At 51.5% G+C, this 17,962-nt stretch overlaps 1 protein-coding gene across 9 annotated transcripts in view; it reads right to left on the bottom strand.

The window, feature by feature from the left end:
* PTPRS (protein tyrosine phosphatase receptor type S) overlaps nucleotides 1-17,962 on the bottom strand; it is a 142,710-nt gene that overhangs the window by 36,299 nt on the left and 88,449 nt on the right. For 8 of the 9 annotated variants that reach the window (XM_023185666.2, XM_023185670.2, XM_023185665.1 and 5 more), the window contains 3 exons: nucleotides 16,879-16,989; nucleotides 4,513-4,782; nucleotides 3,259-3,840 (listed from right to left, as the gene is read on the bottom strand). In XM_023185666.2, the coding sequence (XP_023041434.1) occupies nucleotides 3,259-3,840; nucleotides 4,513-4,782; nucleotides 16,879-16,989 (963 nt within the window). Of the gene's footprint in view, nucleotides 1-3,258; nucleotides 3,841-4,512; nucleotides 4,783-9,306; nucleotides 9,850-16,878; nucleotides 16,990-17,962 lie in introns of those variants that run through there. The other variant, XM_023185669.1, reaches the window with a different exon arrangement.

Raw genomic sequence — 17,962 nt, 5'->3', positions numbered from 1 at the left:
CATGCCCAAAACTTGTGTATTTTTGGTAGAGACGGGGATTCACCATTTGACCAGGCTGGTCTCAAACTCCTGATCTCAAGTGATCCTCCTGCCTCGGCCTCCCAAAGTGCTGGGATTACAGGTGTGAGCCACCACACTCGGTCCAAAAATCTCCCTTTCAAATCACCCCAGTGCCCTCGCTGGCTGCGCATTAGATGACAGAGAAATTAGCAGGGAAATATGTGTGCATATTTTATTTCATTTTATTTTAGTTTTGGAAACAGGGTCTCACTCGTTCACCCAGGCTGGAGTGCAGTGGTGCGATCATAGCTCTCTACAGCCTCCAACTCCTGGGCTCAGGTGATCCTCTTGCCTCAACCTCCTAAGTAGCTGGGACCACAGGCATGCACCATCATGCTCAGCTAATTTTTAGTTTTTTTTTGTTTACACATGGGGGTCTTGCTATGTTGCCCAGGCTGGTCTTGAACTCCTGGCTTCAGGCAATCCTCCTGCCTCGGCCTCCCAAAGTGTCAGGATTACAGGTGTGAGTCACAGTGCCTGGCCAAGGGTGCCTATTTTAAAATTTGGATCTCCATTCTGTATCCGCTCACAGACACAGGCAGCGCCAACCATCCCGGCCCTTTGCTTCAGCAGGTGCCTGAGTCTGCCCAGAATTTAGGTTTTGAAAGCCTGAGCCCTAAAGGAAAGGCTCAAATACCCTCAGAGAGCTGGGGTCCGCTGTGCCTAAATGCCTCTTCCAAGTCCTCCCACCTGAGCAGGGAGGGAGACTGGCCCACTGCCTTAGGGGTGAGGCAGTTTTCTTTTATTTTTGAGATGGAGTTTCACTCTTGGTGCCCAGGTTGGAGTGCAGTGACACGGTCTCAGCTCACCGCAACCTCCGCCTCTTGGTTTCAAGCGATGCACCTGCCTCAGCCTCTTGAGTAGCTGGGATTACAGGCATGCGCTATCATGCCTGGCTAATTTTGTATTTTTAGGAGAGACGGGGTTTCACCATATTGGCCAGGCTGGTCTTGAACTCCTGACCTCATGATCTGCCTGCCTTGGCCTCCCAAAGTGCTGGGATTACAGATGTGAGCCATCACACTGAGCCAGCAGTTTTCCTTTATTATTTCAGAAGCAGGGGCATCGGTCCCTTTAATGAGAACAGCAGACGAGGGGTGCTCTTAAACTCAAATGCCAACAGGGGCAGGGAGTTAACAGAGAAGAGGGAAGGAAGCACATACAGCCCTCCTTGTCTCCCACACAGTCACTGGGATCTACCTGTGTGTTTGATCATAGCCCTTTAGGCTTGTCAAATCAGGTTTTTTTAAGGGGAGTCAAAAATTTGGCTAAGGTAACTCTCCGATTTTATTATTTTTTGAGACAGGGTCTTGCTCCGTCGCCCAGGCTAGAGGGCAGTGGCGACATTTCGGCTCAATGCAACCTCCGCCTCCCGAGTTCAAGCGATTCTCCTACCTCAGTCTCCTGAGTATCTGGAACTACAGGCGTGTGCCACCACGACTGGCTAATTTTTGTATTTATTTTTTTTTTAGTAGAGATGAGGTTTCGTCATGTTGGCTAGGCTGTTCTCAAACCCCTGACCTCGGGTGATCCACGTGCCTCAGCCTCCCAAAGTGCTGGGATCACAGGCATGAGCCATCACACCCAGTCCTCTTCGATTTTATTTTAATGTTTGTTTTTGTTTTAGAGACAAAGTGTTTTTTTTTTTTTTTGAGACGGAGGCTGGCTCTGTCGCCCAGGCTGGAGTGCCGATGGCCGGATCTCAGCTCACTGCAAGCTCCGCCTCCCGGGTTTACGCCATTCTCCTGCCTCAGCCTCCCGAGTAGCTGGGACTACAGGCGCCCACCACCTCGCCCGGCTAGTTTTTTGTATTTTTTAGTACAGACGGGGTTTCACCGTGTTAGCCAGGATGGTCTCGATCTCCTGACCTCGTGATCCGCCCGTCTCGGCCTCCCAAAGTGCTGGGATTACAGGCTTGAGCCACCGCGCCCGGCCTAGAGACAAAGTCTTGTATGATAGTGGTGTTATCATACCTCACTGTAGCCTTGAACTCCTGGGGCTCAAGTGATCCTCCCATCTCAGCCTCTTGAGTAGCTGGGACTACAGGTGTGCACCACCATGCCTAGCTAATTTTTAATTTTTTTTTTTTTTTTTCCCGTAGAGATGGGGTCTAGCTACATTGCCAAGGCTGGTCTTGAACTCCTGGCCTCAAGAAATTCTCCTATCTTGGCCCCCAAAGTGCTGGGATTACAGACATGAGCCACTACACCTGGCCCTACATATGTTTCTTAAGAAATGGGGTCTTGCTATATTATCCAGGCTAGACTCAAACTCCCGGGCTCAAGCCATCCTCCTGCCTCTACCTCTTGAGTAGCTGGGACTACAGGCACATGCCACTAAGCCTGGCTAGCTCTCTGATTTTTTTAAAATTTTTTTGAGACAGCATTTCATTCGTCGCCCAGGCTGGATGCAATGGCATGATCTTGGCTCATAGAAAATTCCACCTCCCAGGTTCAAGTGATTCTCCTGCCTTAGCCTCCAGAGAAGCTGGGATTACAGGCGCCCACCACCATGACCGGCTAATTTTTTTTTTTTTTTTTTGTATTATTAACAGAAATGGGGTTTCACCATGTTGGCCAGGCTGGTCTTGAACTCCTGACCTCAGGTGATCCATCTGCCTCGAACTCCTGACCTCAGGTAATCTGCTTGCCTCTGCCTCCCAAAATGCTGAGGTTACAGGTGTGAGCTACCGCGCCTGGCCTAGCTCCCTGATTTTAAATGCTAGCATGGGGGAAAAAAATGTATATATATATATGTACGTTAAAAAAAAAAGTTTTTTTTTTCTGAGATGGGAGTCTCATTCTCTCACCCAGGCTGGAGTGCACTGGCGTGATCTCGGCTCGCTGCAACCTCTGCCTCCGGGGTTCAAGCGATTCTCCTGCCTCAGCCTCCCGAGTAGCTTGGATTACAAGCACGCGTCACTACGCCTGTCTAATTTTTATATTTTTAGTAGAGACGGGGTTTCGCCATGTTGGTCAGGCTGGTCTTGAACTCCTGACCTCAGTTGATCTGCCCGCCTCGGCCTCCCAAAATGCTGAGATTATAGGCGTGAGCCACCACGCCCGGCCTAAATGCTAGCATGAAAATATCTGAAAGCACCGTGCAGAACCCACAAACCACTCTGCAGCTTCCAGGGAGCATGCAAAGAGTCAAGCCGCACGGCCCGGGGCCCCGAGTTCTGCCAACCCCACGCCTCACCTCCCTGCTGCGTCTTGACCTGGATGGGGTCCGAGAGGGGCCCGTCGCCGACGGAGGTGAAGGCGAGCACCCGTACGGTGTAGGTCTCGTCCTCCAGCAAGCTGCCCACGGTGGTCAGCAGGCTGTCGTCCACGTTGTGCTTCTGCCAGTTGCCCACGGGGTGCTCCGGCTCCATGGTGTAGTACACACGGTAGCCGCGAATCAGCCCGTTGGGCTCCACTGGCTCCTCCCACTGCACGATCATGGTGGTGGCGCTGAGCATCCGGGCTTGCACGTTTCGCGGCGCGCTGGCCGGGGCCTGCTCGCCCGTGCGGGTGACCACGGACTCGCTGGGGGGCCCCTGGCCGATGGAGTTGACGGCCGACACCCAGATCTCGTACTCCGAGTTGGGGCTCAGGCCGCCAATGCTGTAGCGCGTGGTGGTAATGTCCTCTTTAATCTGGTATGGCCCGTCCTGGCTCTTGGATTTATATTCGATGACGTAATAGGACACAGGGTCTGGGTTGCCCGAGTCCCACGTGACGGTGATGCTGGTGGCTGTGTTCTCGGTCACCACGGGAGTCCCGGGAGCTTTGGGGAGAGCTGTGGGCAGGAGGCAGCTGTGTCATGTGTTGGGCACATTGGTTGAGGACCTCGAAGGCTGTGTGACTTTCACCATTCAATTGCCTTCTCTGAGCCTTGATTTGCCCAGCAGTAACCACGGGCCTCATGACCCCTGTCATCATCTATGTGGCAAATTATGGCCCAGGGGCCACCTAGTACCCATTTTCTTTCTTTTCCTTTTTTTTGACGGAGCCTTGCTCTGTCACCCAGGCTGGAGTGCAATGGCTGGATCTCAGCTCACTGCAACCTCCACCTCCCGGGTTCAAGTGATTCTCCTGCCTCAGCCTCCCCAGTAACTGGGCAGATGTCCGCCACCGTGCCCAGGTAATTTTTTTTTTTTTTCTTTTTTTTTGTATTTTTAGTAGACAGGGTTTCACCATGTTGGCTAGGCTGATCTCGAACTCCTGACCTCAGGTGATCTGCCCGGCTCGGCTTCCCAAAGTGCTGGGGTTATAGGCGTGAGTCACTGCGCCCAGCCAGGATCATGTATAACCAATAAATACCTGTTCAAAGAACAACCGTTCCCTTCCTAGCCACTGAAGCCAAAAGGGTAACTGGGAGGTGCTCCCATGCTGCCTCCCACCTGCGCCTGAAGTCAGGGATCAACTCCAGCCTGCCCCTCCACCTAGAAGCCCCATGGGCCCTGCTCACATTTCACCGTGATCTGAGCAACCGCCTCGATGACGCCCAGGCTGGACATGGCCACGCAGGTGTAGTTGGCCGAGTCCTTGACGTCTGTGAGTTCCAGTACGTTCCGGCCTACGGGCATGTCATCCTCGGGCGTCAGGTCCTCGGCCCCCTGCATCCACTTCACGTACGGCATGGGCGAGCCCACGGCCACACAGGTGATGTTCACGTTGCCCCCTGGCATGATCTCGTGGCTCACGGGCAGGATGGAGAAGCGCGGGGCGACGCGGCGGACTGGGGAGGGGGCGGCAGCGGCGACGGGAGGGAGGTGTGAGGTGAGGTGGGGGTGGGAGGGGAAGACAGGATGTCGAGGAGAAAAGAAAGAAAAGCAGGAAGGAAGAAAGAAGGAAAGAAAGAAAAAAAGGAAAAAAAAAAGTAGAAAACCATTTAAATATAAACAGGGCTGGTTCTTTTCCCTCTGTTGATTTTTTTCCCCCCAAATGAAAACAAAACAAAAGAACCAAATTAAAAAACCAAATTCCAACACAAAGAAACCAAAACTTCAAAGGAAGGTACTTCACAAACAATATATAGAGAGATATATCAATATATAATAGACATGAAGCATTATCTCACAGCAACAGGGTTTCATAGACCAGGGTGCCTGGTCACAGCACAGATACGAACACAAAAATTTATCAGCGGTTTCTCATCTTTGCAAACAGAGGTGGCTTCAGGGGACAGCCCCTCCGATCACTCCTGAATGGGGGCATCTCCTTCGGGGAGCGCTGGAAGATTCCAGCTGCAAGTGTCAGGATGTGGGTGGGTCAGGAGAGGGGGCAACTTCCAACCCTCCCTGGTTCTCGGGATGTGGTGGTCATAGGACAGTTGTCGAGAGACCAGGAGACAGAGGGAGCCTGAGATTCTCAACCCCCCACTCCCTGGTGACTCGGGGCACTGCCCACTTACCCCCCCTCCCACTGGGCCCTCCAGGAAAAGATGAGAAACTCTAATGAAATTTTTGTGGTTTTTGGGTATAGAAACCCTTCTAAAAGCTTCTGTCAGATCTGACAAGTTTCCATCAATAGATGCAGCTCTGAGTCACAAACATCATGCAAAATAGATTGAGAGAGGGAGAGAGAGAAAGAGAAAGAGAGAGAGAGACAGAGAGAGAAAGGAGGGAGGAACTGCAGGGGGATCTGGATCTTGGGGATCTCTAGGGCACACTTACGTGACACCAGAGAGAGGAGACGAATGAATGGGGAGAAAGAGAGAAGAGGAGAAAACGGGGACAGAGAGCAGGAGGGGCAGAGAAAGAAAGAAAGAAGGGGGGGCCCACTTCAATGCTGCATATTAATTCTAGCAGATGTGATCCAATGTGACATGCCACATTGTCACATCACAGCCCTGGCAGAATAATAAATAGGATATTCATAATAATAATAATTAATAATAAACAAGGGAATGAACTTGAACGTTGAGAGAACAGGGACATGTTCTGTGCGTTTCTTAGCGGGGAAGTGGATGCAGCCTTCTCTCAGAGACCATGAAGGCAGCAGGATGCATTTCGGGGGCTCCGTTTTCGGAAGTCAGATAGGTTCCGGGGCAGTGGGAAGGGGAGGAGGCTAGCGGGCACCTGACCTTGCAAAGAGCACTGCTGGCCCACAGGGGCTGTTTAACTGCTGTGGGAAGGACTCGGGTGAACCTAATAAATCCTTCTAGCGGGAAATGGGGTTGTCCCTGGGTGACAATCTCAGGTCCTAAAGAAGACACATGGGTGCGTCCCCAGCTTTGGGTGGGTAAAGGACTCTTGTTTCAACTGCACAGATGACAGATTGGAGGCTCAGTTAGGATCCCGTCAACACCTGCCTCTGATTTTCATACAGGATTGGGGGGATGCAGCCTCAGGGGGTGGTCTCAGGGGGTCTGGTCTATGATGCTGAGGAGGGGGTTCAAGGGGATAAAGGGAGGCAGCCCCAACTCCCTCCCTTCCAGCCTCGGTTCCTAGCTGGAAATCCTAACCCCTGCCTTTCTGAATCTGGGCGGGAGGCAAAGAGAAGGGGGGACGTCGGCAGGCGTGGGAGTGGGGTCTGGAAGCTGGCAGCCCTTCGGAAAAAGAAGCCCCGCGAAAAGTCCAGAGTCGCGCTGGAGACAGGATGGAGGGAGTGGAGGGTACTGCTCCCGGGGAGGAGTCGGGGCAGGGGGAGACAGAAGGGCCATGCACACAGAGTGGAGGTGAGGGGCGAGGTGCCGTGAGATGGGGGGGTATGTGGCTTTCTGGTAGGGCTGGGTGGAGGGTGGAGCTGTGGGGGGAGAATGGGGTCCGGCCAGCCGGCGGACGCGGTCCAGGCCAGCCGCCGGCACCCACAGCGAGGCACAGGTAAGATGCCGAGGCCGAGTTGTCATGGAAACGGAACACAATGGGGAAATGCGCGTGGGGGGAGCTAATTATTCAAGGACAGAAAAAAACGGCATCGACGTCCAAAACAAAACCAGGAAGAACAAATGAAATAACAAAGCAAAAGCAATTAAAAAAAAAAAAAAAAGAGGAGAGAATCTAAAAAACAAACAAACAAAAAAACTCCCTCTGAAACAAAACACAACACCCAAAAGCAAGAAGAAGAAGAAAAAAAAGAAATCATGGAATGGGTGTGGGGCTGAAAATCGGGGTCTGAAAGGAGGAGGGCTGTGGCTTCCCCCGGGAGACACCCTCCCCCTGGCAGAACACAGGATCCGGCCTCCCCACCCAGCACCCAAGAGCCTTGGCCAAGGGTTTGGGGTGGCCACAGGGGTGGGAGCCTCATGGACAAAAACCCTTCGGAACAAACCAACCCAGCCCGACTCAAGTCTCTCTCTCTAAAACCCCTCTCAGCCCACTTCTCAACGACACCCTGCCCCTGTTAGGGCTGAGTGAGTTGGAGGTCCCAAAGCTGCAATCACATAGCAAGGTGAACTCCTCAGGGTCTCAGAATCCCATAGTAAACCTCTCCAGGCAGAGGTGGAGGAGCTGATGTAGCTGAATGAGCCCAGTGGCCTTGGGAAGGTCCCCCGTCCTCCTGGAGTCTCAGTTTCCTCATCTGTAAAATGGAGGGAATTGGGTATCCTGACGAGAAAGGCATTAACCTGACTGGGGCAGTGCCTGGCACAGCAGGTGCTAAATCCAGGCATGGAGCTGGTGAAGTTACCTTTCAGCCTCCCAGGTCCTGGCATGATCAAACAGCTTCTCTCTACCTTAAAGGAGTCCAGGGACGAATTATAAAAAGGAAATGGAGGCCAGGCGTGGTGGCTCATGCCTGTAATGTCAGCACTTTGGGAGGCCGAGGCGGGAGGATCACCTGAGATCAAGAGTTGGAGACCAGCCTGGCCAACATGGCAAAATCTCATCTCTACTAAAAATACAAAAATTAGCCGGGCATGGCGGTGGGTGCCTGTAGTCCCAGCTACTCCAGAAGCTGAGGCAGGAGAATTGCTAGAGCCCGGGAGGCAAAGGTTGCAGTGAGCCAAGATTGCGCCACTGCACTCCAGCCCGGGTGACAGCAGGACTCCATCTCCAAATAAATAAATTAATGAAATAAATAAATAAAGGAAATGGGAACAGTAAGAATTTCTACTGAATCCCCATCTTACTTTCTTCCTTCTAACAATTTTGAGAGGCAAACTTCCTTATGCTCATTTTGCAGATGAGGCAACAGAGACTCAGAGAGGTGACAAGACTAGATGGAACTCACAGAAAGGAAGTAGTGTAGCCAGAGCTCAAAGCCAGGAGAGCCTGGTTCCTGCCTCTCAGAGAAAACAAGGCTTTTCTCACCATGGTGAGTAACGAGGATTACAGCCAAGTATCAATTCTTGGCATCTGGCTCTTTCAAACTTGTGTTTCCTGACCCACTGTGGACACCAATGAGGAAAAAAGTACCCATCGCCTATATCAAACTCCATGTACTGGCCAGTAGCCACTGGTTGAATAACATCCAGTAGCCATCATAATAAATGTCCAGAAGCCATCAGCAAAAGGCTCATACTCAAAGGAATTGTTGGAACATCAAAGGGAGTAAGATCTAGCTTTAGGATCTAAAGGTTAAGTGCCAGGCCAATTTATCTCTTCTGTAAGGGTCGACATCTTATCCAAAAGACCCTATTCCTGTTTGATCTAATCTTAAAATATCTCCCCGTAGGGATGTCATAATTTGCAAGGTACTTCTAACTTTTTTCTAGAAGTAGAGACAAGAGGATACCCATTAAATATGTAGAAGACTTGCAGTACTATAAATCAGTTAACTATAGAGTTCACTATATTTATATAGTTATTATATAACTATATATAGGGTTAACTATCAATCAGTTAAATGTGGGAAGGCATTTATCAACAGCAGTAATTTTAGGGCTCACAACCCCCAACATGGCCGGCAACCATCAGTTAAATGGACCTGCCAACAAATTATCATGGCTTCTCTGACACCTAAGAAAATTGCCCACTTGCTTTACTCACCCACCTTATTTGTTTCAAAGGGTGCGCTCTAGGAAGAGGGCTGGTTTGCCACGAGTTTAAGGGAGGATCATGCCCATTGGTACTAGGTGGCTCAGATCTCCCTCTCCCTGGGGGCCTGGTAAGGCCTCTGGGCATCCTCCCAGCTGGCAAGGGCGGGTGACTGACGCTGTGTTCTGCCCGGTTTGGTGCTGGCACCCACCCACGTCATCTTTCCACCCCCGGCTGCAAGCTTGAGGTGCAGGTTAGAAAGTAAGGTGGGCACGGAGCCCACGGGACGGAGAGGCCCCGCAGGATGGAGAGGCCCCGCGGGACCCCCGCCCCCAATTACCGACCTGAATGGAGGGTCCAGGCAGGTTATAAGGGGACCACACCAGCCTTGGTCCTCAGCACGCTCCAGCTGGCTCTGGTTTCCAGCTCTTCTCGTCACCGAGTAGCCGGGGGGTCCCAGCGGGGGGGACCCGCTTGGGCGAGGGGTACGGGAGGGTGGGCGGTGGGGTTGGGGGGGTGGCAGGTTGTAGGGGGGGTGGTCGCTTCAAACCCCGATTCACATGGAAAAACAACTCAAAAACCGTCAAAGCAACCAGGAGACGACCCCTCCCCCAGGCAGGAAGAGGCAGAAACACAAAAACCAAAAAAGGGGGTTGGGAGTGGGGGTGAGGGTAAAGGGGGGGGAAGGAAACTCAAAAGTGAGGTGATTTGGTTGAAGCACTAGGTAAGGAACCCCGACAGTGTCAGACATCTCAACAATTCAGCAAGCCGCAGCTCCAAGGGGTGCGGGGACGGGGTGGGGGGCTCTGCTGGGCATTTTGGGGTGGGAGAAGGTTCTAGATACTTCTCCAAACTCCAAAATGAATATGCGGATGGAGAGGGCAGGGGAGAGATGCCAAGAAATTGTGCAGCCTCCGGGGGGTTTATTTAAGCTTAGATTACACCTGTCGGGGGGGAAGGGAGGGGTTGGAAACATCCCTAATTCCATAGCCCACTTCTTGTCCTCTCCTTTGAACTCCAGCCTGTGGCCCAAGGAGGGTGGACACCGCCCCTCAGCCCACCTGCGTATTTTCTGCTACCCTTCTCCATCATTTTGCTGTGCCTCCTTCCCTCCCTCCCGCCTCCCCGCTCCCACCGCCAGCTCCCTCCGCCATTGAGGTAACGTGCAAGGCCCGGAGGGACCTGGCTGGCACCCTGGCCCACGGGCTGACCAGCGGCCTTGGCAAGTTGTTGGTATTTTGAGCTGGACGTTTGGATGCGCTCTAGATACGTTTTGCATTTTTTTTTTTTTTTTTTTGGTGCCCGCTCTCTCTGTCTCTCATGTCTTTGTTTTTCCCCCAGTTCTGGCCAATCCATGGACCTCCCTCATCACCCCCCACCTCGCTGCGGCCGCCGGAGACACAGGGCTTTCCAAATGACAAGGTGTAATCTAATATTCCCCTCACAAACCCCCTCCCCCAACAGAGGAAACAGCGAATGCAGAGGGTGTGAGGCAGGCAGCAGGCGAGAGGTGTTCAGAGCTCAGTGTTCCTGCAGATTGACCCCTCCTCGCCGCCCGCCCTGCCCAGATGGAGGGGAGCCTGCCTTCCCACCCTTGGAGTCCCCTCTCCCCCATGTGATGAGGGTGGGATGAGAAGGTCTGGGTCCTGATCTAACACTGCCTGCCCCTAGGGTCAAGCCAGCGGGCCTTGGGTGGGGAGGCGTGGCCAGGTATATAGTAAGCACGAACTGGGGAGCTGGCCAACACACCCCAATGCGAGCCTTTCTGGGGATATAGGAGGTGAGGGGTGTTCCAGCCCAATATCTGTGTCTGTCCCTGTTTTGGGGGGCCAGGAGGTAAGGGGAATACCTGGGGGTCACATCCATCAATTTTAGGGCTTGGGTATCGGAAATTTAATTTAAAAAACAATTTTCCCCCACAAATTTGTGTACTATGGATTGATCTGAAAAGGCCTGGAGATGGGTCACAAATATTGAAAAAGATGACCTGGAAATCGGGCAATCTAGGCCTGGCTGGTGTCACGCATCAGGAACTGGTTTCTCAGCTCAGCACTCGAGACTCTGCGTTAAACTATGCCAGTCTCATTGGCCTCTTCCAAAACCTTGAAGATATCCTCAGTCCCTTCAAGCTAGAACATTCCTCAACTGGCAGGGCGTGGTAGCTCACACCTGTGATCCCAGCACTTTGGGAGGCTGAGGTGGGTCAATCACCTGAGGTCGGGAGTTCAAGACCAGCCTGGCCAACATGGTGAAACCCGTCTCTACTAAAAATACAAAAATTAGCCAAGTGTGGTGCCGGGCGCCTGTAATTCCAGCTACTCAGAAGGCTGAGGCAAGAGAATCACTTGAACCCAGGAGGCAGAGGTTGCAGTGAGCCGAAATCGTGCCACTGTACTCCAGCCTGGGTGACAGAGTAAGACTCTGTCGTAAAAAAAAAAAAAAAAAAAAAAAAAAAAAGGCCGAGTGCAGTGGCTTACACCTGTAATCCCAGCACTTTGGGAGGCCGAGGCAGGTAGATGACTTGAGGTAAGGAGAACGGCCTAGCCAATGTGGCAAAACCCTGTCTCTACTAAAAATACAAAAATTAGCCAGGCGTGGTGGTGGGCAACTGTAAACCCAGCTACTTGTGAGGCTAAGGCAGGAGAATCACTTGAACCCAGGAGGCGGAGGTTGCAGTGAGCAGCGATCACATCATTGCACTCAGTTTGAGCAACAAGAATGAAACTCCGTCTCAAAAAAAAAAAAAAAAAAGGAAAGAAAAGAAAAAAAGAAAAAGAAAATTCCTCCTGATGTCTCCAGCTTGTTCCAAATTCCCCTTGTTCCAAATTCCCCTGGCATCAGACAACCATTTACATGGGTCCTGTGCGCCATGTTTCAATAATGCTATGTTGCTAGACCAGGTAGTAAAGACACTACCTTTAGCCACTAACTCATACTCTAATGGCTTAGAGTTTTAAAGAACCAGAAAAGAACATTCACAGTCAGGTAGAACATAATCTGATCATCTTCCCACCTTGTCAAAAGCCGGAGGAAGGAGAATTCAACTATAGTTGGGAGTGGAGCTGCCAGTTGTATTTTTTTTTTTAAATGGACACAATTTTGACTTCAGCCCTTTGGATCCCAGAGATAAATTTCAGGAGAAGAGCAAGTCTGAATATTTTACCCCCCGTTCCACCCAGAGTTAGCCAAAGCTGGAGATTTGTCAGTTTAAAAAATAAGTAAGAGATTAGAAGTTACATTTTTCCCCCTTTTTGCAATTGATTCCTGTGATGGGCTGCTCTGGCAACAATGTAAATACTTGTAGCTTTCAGAACATGCCAGTAGCTCATTGCTTCTGGTGGGCTGGTACTTATCTGCAAGGGTAGCCTTGTACTTAACACAGGCCTTTGTTGTCCCTTTCTGTGGCCACAGAACTTCCTAGGAAATGACAGTGGGGAAAATGAGAGCTATGGCTCTGGGGAGGCCGCTGACTTCATGGGGATGGGGTTGGAGCCAGGAGAAAATGAGATCATGAGATGAGCTCAGGAAAGCACTAGCGAAAAATGAGGTCTGAGCAAATGAATTAGCTTCTGCCCTACAATTATTTTTAAAAGTTTCCCATATGCCATCTTATTCAAACAGTAGACATGTTAAGTACATAACAGGGAAACTAAGACCCACAAAGAAGTGAAGTGACTTGCCCAGATCATTTGCTTGAATCCTTTATTTACAACAATCCTACTGGCAATGCTTGTTACATAGAGCACTTGACAAGCACTTAGTTCAATGAAATCCTTCCAACTAACCTGTGATCAAAGTTCATTTATGATCTCTACTGTTCACATGAGGAAGTGGGGACTCCAAGTGGTCAAGTGACTAGTTCAAGGTCACAGCCAGGGAGGGGCACAGACAAAACTGGAATCCAGGTCTGCCAGAGTCCAGAGCCTATGCTCTCATCACTTTCTGGGCTGTACTGCCCAGAAAGTCCAAGTGATCTTCAGAGACCCTCTGTTCACTTAGTTCCAATGCACCAGGACCTAGCTTTGGTGGATGGGCTGGGAGCTCCCTTTCTCCCATCTTTTGGCACTGCTCTGAGGGTTAGCCTGGCAGCTCTCATGCTGGGTTAACAAGGAGATCTTACTGCATCTAAAGTCCTCTTGCCAACTTGGTCCAGGATTTAATAATTGGCAAGTTTAGAGAAGGTGGGTGAGGGACAAGAGGGGGAAAAGGTGATTCCCAAGTCTGGCTTCTGTCCTCAACATTGTCTAAATTGGGTAGTCAGCTGGGGTTGGTGGTTAAAAATCTACATGGATATTTCACTGGGGGGTGTTTTTTATTCGGAGGTTGGAGCAAGACTCTCAAGGGCATGCCTTTTCTTGAGGAGGGGAGCAGAAGATGGGGGGGTGTGCATCTCTGAAGATTTGCAAGAGTGAGAGACACACAGAGAGAAAGAGAGTTGAAAAAGAGAAAGAGAAGCAGAGGGAGAGTTGGGGAGGCAGAGAGAGCAGGGGAGAGGCTGTGTCCAAGGTTCCCTTGGGCTGTTTCCAGAATTCCACAGCTCTGATGCTCAGGTACTCAGAAAGTGACCATGCTGTGTCGCTGGACAAAAGACACCTGTGACTGAGCTCAGAGTCTGAGAGGGGATGGGGGAAACAGCCAGTGCTGCCTGGGAGGCAAAGGCATAGTGTTCCAGGTCAGACAACTGGCCAAGTCTTTCTTCCAAAGTCTGTCAGGCTACATCTCCTAACGGGCACTTCTGGATTGGTACCCAGTCAGAATGCATACAGTCATCACAGCAGCTGCCATTTCGAGTGCCGATTACATACCAAGTATGCACGGTCCTGTGAAGATGGTGCTGTTATTGCCCTCTCCCTTCATTTAAAACTGACCACAGTCCATATTTGGATACGTCACTAAAATGAGTAAGAACTCAAAATGCTAGTGCACATTCAGCAGTACTTCAAATGCCTGGGTTTGGGCTTATTTGGGAGCGCAGGAGGCAGTCTCATTCCGAGGCAGAAGGATAGGAATACTCCGCCTGCTTAAGCTTCCTTCCAACATGGCTGCCCGGAGGCAGGGAGCTGAGTTACTACCTCTGGGGAAAGAGGGGCTGGCCAGTGAGCTCAGGAAATTTGGGCTGCTCTCTCCACATATCCCACCCATGTTCTAACCTCCTGCTACCTGTCTGTGCCACCTCCCTTGTGCCCTTGTGCTTAAGTGGTCACTTTCTGCCCTGGCATCCCAGCTGTGGGATCCCTTCTGCCCTCCTGGAAGATAGCTGGGACAGGAACACTGGCTTTTAAATCACAATGCGTTTGGAGAACAACCACAGAACAGCTCAACCCAAGAAACCAAAACCAAAGAGCACAGAAACAAGACAGAACCAAAGACAAGTCACTTTAGGGGAGAAGAGGACCAGGTGAAGGGAATGGGAGGGGAAAAAAGAACCACTTGATTTTTCCCCCCAAAACGAAACAAAACCAAAGAAAAAAAGAAAAAAGAAAAAATAAAGAAAAAGGAAAACAGAAAACCAAAAGAGAAAAACGGAACAGAAGACGAGAAACACTCCAACAGAAGGCGTTGGGAATTCACCAAACCAAACCGACAAGAGAGGCATGCAGAGAAATTTTTACATTCTCCCAGCATGCATCAGGCCCAAGTTACCATGACGACGAGGAGTGCAAAAAACTTAGCAACAACATTACCAACGGATGCAGAGGCGACCATAATGCAAGCATCGCATGTGTGCGGCCGGCCCTAGGCCGGGCTGGGCGCGGCTGAGATTTTCGTGTCTTTCTGGGTTTTGCTCTCGCTTGGCGGTTTTTTTTTTTTGTTTAGTTTGCTTTGTGCTTATGATTCATATTCCATCTTTTAAAATTATTGTTCATTTTTCTATTTTTTGTGTGTGTGTCAGCGTGTGTCCGTGTGGTGTCTACATGTGTTTTGTGTGTGTGCGTGTCATTTTCAGAATGTAAAAATGTGGGTAAAGAAAGTAAAAAAGAAAAAAACACACCAACCTTCTCGAAGCTCTGAGGGATGTAAAGGGGGTTTGATGCGGAACACAATGACATGGGAAGAAGAGAAAAAATAGGGGAGATACAGAGAGTAAAAAGAGGACTTCCCAAGGCTAAAAGCTGCAATAGTTTGTTGTTTTTTTTCTTTAAACCAAAAAAAAAAAATTAAAATTAAAAAATAAAAAGAACAGCAATGACCTTTTTGTCTTTTTTCCACTCTGCCCTTGACATACAAGATCTACATTTGCCTTTCTCCATTCTTTTCTGAGCTTGATTCTGGAGCATCTAAGACCCAGGCAAAGATGGGGAAGTGGAATCTCACTCCCTCAACTGCCCCCAAGAGGATGGAGGCTCATGCTGGGGACCCCACCTCTGGGCGATGAGGACACAGAAGCCCCCCTCCCTTCTTGCACCCTCACTAAAGGCCCCACCCGGCTCCCTGCCCCATACCCGCTGTCCACACTCTTTTGAGCCCTGCTGGATTTACAAACCCCCATCCCAGGTGTTGGCAGAGAAATAAGCAGGTTAGGTGAAGACCAGTCAGTTGGAGTCACGAACGCGTTACAACTCACCAGAGGTGCCGTGACAGCGGATCAGACGTGCCCCTACCCACCACCCGCCCATACACCCACATTCCCATCCCCTCCCCCTCCATGCGGCCTCCTCCTCACAGACAAAATGCAAAACCCCAGGTCCAGGACCAAGGAGTCACTTCAGGGCCAGCGGGTGCTGTGGGTGGTGAGGACAAAGGTGGTGAGTGAGGGTCTGTGGGCGGGGGATGAGCCACACGGCCTCCTGGATGGAGAATGACTAGGGCGTGGCACTTCGCATGGGGGAAACTGAGGCCCAGAGAAGGATGTGATCGAGTCAATTATACAGCGCTAACTGGGGCGGCCCTGGGCATTGAATGGGGCCGTGGCATCCTGGCAGAAGCTGTTTCTACCACAAATCGGATCAGAAACAGCTACTACGAGGTGAAAAAGGGAGGAGGGGGAGGAGGAGGAGGAGGAGGACAAGACTACAACTTCTGAAAAGACCCAAGAGCCAACACACGAGATAAGAGGAGGCCAACGGAGGAATCTGGGGGCAAGGGAGCCCCCTGGCACCTTGGAGGCAGCACCCAGGGACCCACAAAGAAGGAAGCTTCCTTGGGGCCGGGGAGTGGGGAGGTGCCGGGGCGAGGCCCCCACGCTGCTGGGCATGACTGAGTGGGAACTGGAAACCGAGAGCAACAAGCTTCGCTGGGTGCCGTGCCTGCCCCAGCTTGGTGCAACTACCGAGCCCCCCGGGTGCCTGTGCCCGCTGTGGCCCCAGCCTCCCAACGGCCTGGACTGTCCTTCTCCGAGTCATTAGGAAGAGACAGAAGGCACCGGGCTCTGGACCAGCCGGTGGGGGGCGAGGGGGCAGCCTCGAAGACCCCTCCCCAACTTCTAGATTGAGGGCCCTGGATTGGGGGGGCAGTGAAGCGGGGAGCTACGAGGCCACAAAGTTGGGAGAAGCAAAGCCAGCACACAGCACGGGAAGGCACGACACGCCACAGAAGCCAACTCGGGTGGGCAGGTGGGTGGGGTGGGGTGGGGCAGAGGCCTGCAGGCTCCCCTGGCCCTGTAGACCCAAGACTCACCCCCTCACCCTGCCCCACGCCTTCCTACCCCACCATCACTGCCTCCCCAGAGCCCTGCTGCCCACGGGGCATCTGCTGCAAGGCACGAGGAAGGGAATTTAAGCTGCCCCCATTCTACACGTAAGGAAACTGAGGCCCAGAGAGGGACGCCGCCTCGGCCAAGTCCCACCGCGACCGGGGAGGGGCCTTCCTGCTTGGGTGTGCAGGGGACGGGGGAGCCCGGAGGCGGTGAGCCCGAGGAGGGAGGGGGATGGGACGGGGCGGGTCCCTGCCTTTGACCTGGACACGGCGTTCCCTACCTCGCACGTAGAGGTTGGCAGGTGAGGAGTAGCGCACGCCGGCGCTGTTGGTGGCCACACACTCGTATTTGCCCTGATCGGTTTCCTCACTGCTTTCAATCTGCAGGGCTCCTGTGGGAAGAGGGGAGAAGGCTTGGTCCGTCAGAGGGGGGACCAGGAATGAGCAGGGGAAAGCTGTCCCACCAGTGTTGTCTGGCCTGTCTCCTGTTCTGGCTGGGCCAGAGAGGCAGATAAGAGTTGAGAAAACCTGGAAGCCCCAGCTCGGCCAGGCCTTGTATAACCTCCACCCCCTCATGTAGCCCCACCGGGGCCTGGACACACCAGATTCCCCAGCAAATTTTCCACTCGCAGTGGAAAAGCAGCTGGTCATGAGGCTGCTGCTTCATGACTGCCAAGTTGAATTACAAAGCTGGAGAAAAGTGTGGTTGAGAAAGCACTAAGTGATGCTCTCCCGGCCAGAAGGAAAGAGTGGGTTGGCATTTACAACTCATAACCACCATTTGATAGATCCAGGGACCCAAAGGGGCCCACCACAGATCAAGTGAAAATCCAGGGAGCCGGTGGTTGCTTTGTTTCATTCAGTGCCCATGACTAAATGAACATGGGTCTGCGTTCCTCAATTGTGTTTGGAATCCTAGTCCTCAAAGTCCTCAACGCCCATAAGTAAATGGAGACAGGGTTGTACTTCTTCAGGCGTGTTTGAAATTTCAGGATTAGGTTATACCCTGAGGTAGCTAAAGTAAAAAACGCTGAGGCTGGTGTGTATCAACTATGTTTGAAATCAAAGCCATGGATCCAAGCCTTCTGGCCTGAAATTGATTGAAGAGAAGTCAGAATTTCCCCGAGTATTTTAAGTCGTCGAAGTAAAAGTCTGAATTTACCTGCTTGTATTTAAAACCACAGGCCTGAAGTCAATATCCTGGTGCTCCTGAGTAATTGAATGGACTTCATCGAGTGTGTTTAAAATTATGGTCCTAGACCCAATTCTATGATGCTCATAGGTACACAAGGATTAGATTAAATTTTCAAAAGTGTTTGAAATCAGGGGTCTGATTGAAAGCCTCTTATACTCACAAGTAAAGTT

The sequence above is a fragment of the Piliocolobus tephrosceles genome, chromosome 21, assembly GCF_002776525.5.
Source record: "Piliocolobus tephrosceles isolate RC106 chromosome 21, ASM277652v3, whole genome shotgun sequence".
Taxonomy (NCBI): domain Eukaryota; kingdom Metazoa; phylum Chordata; class Mammalia; order Primates; family Cercopithecidae; genus Piliocolobus; species Piliocolobus tephrosceles.
The sequence above is the reverse complement of the archived record's forward strand: the minus strand, read 5'-3'. Positions and strand labels throughout refer to the sequence as shown.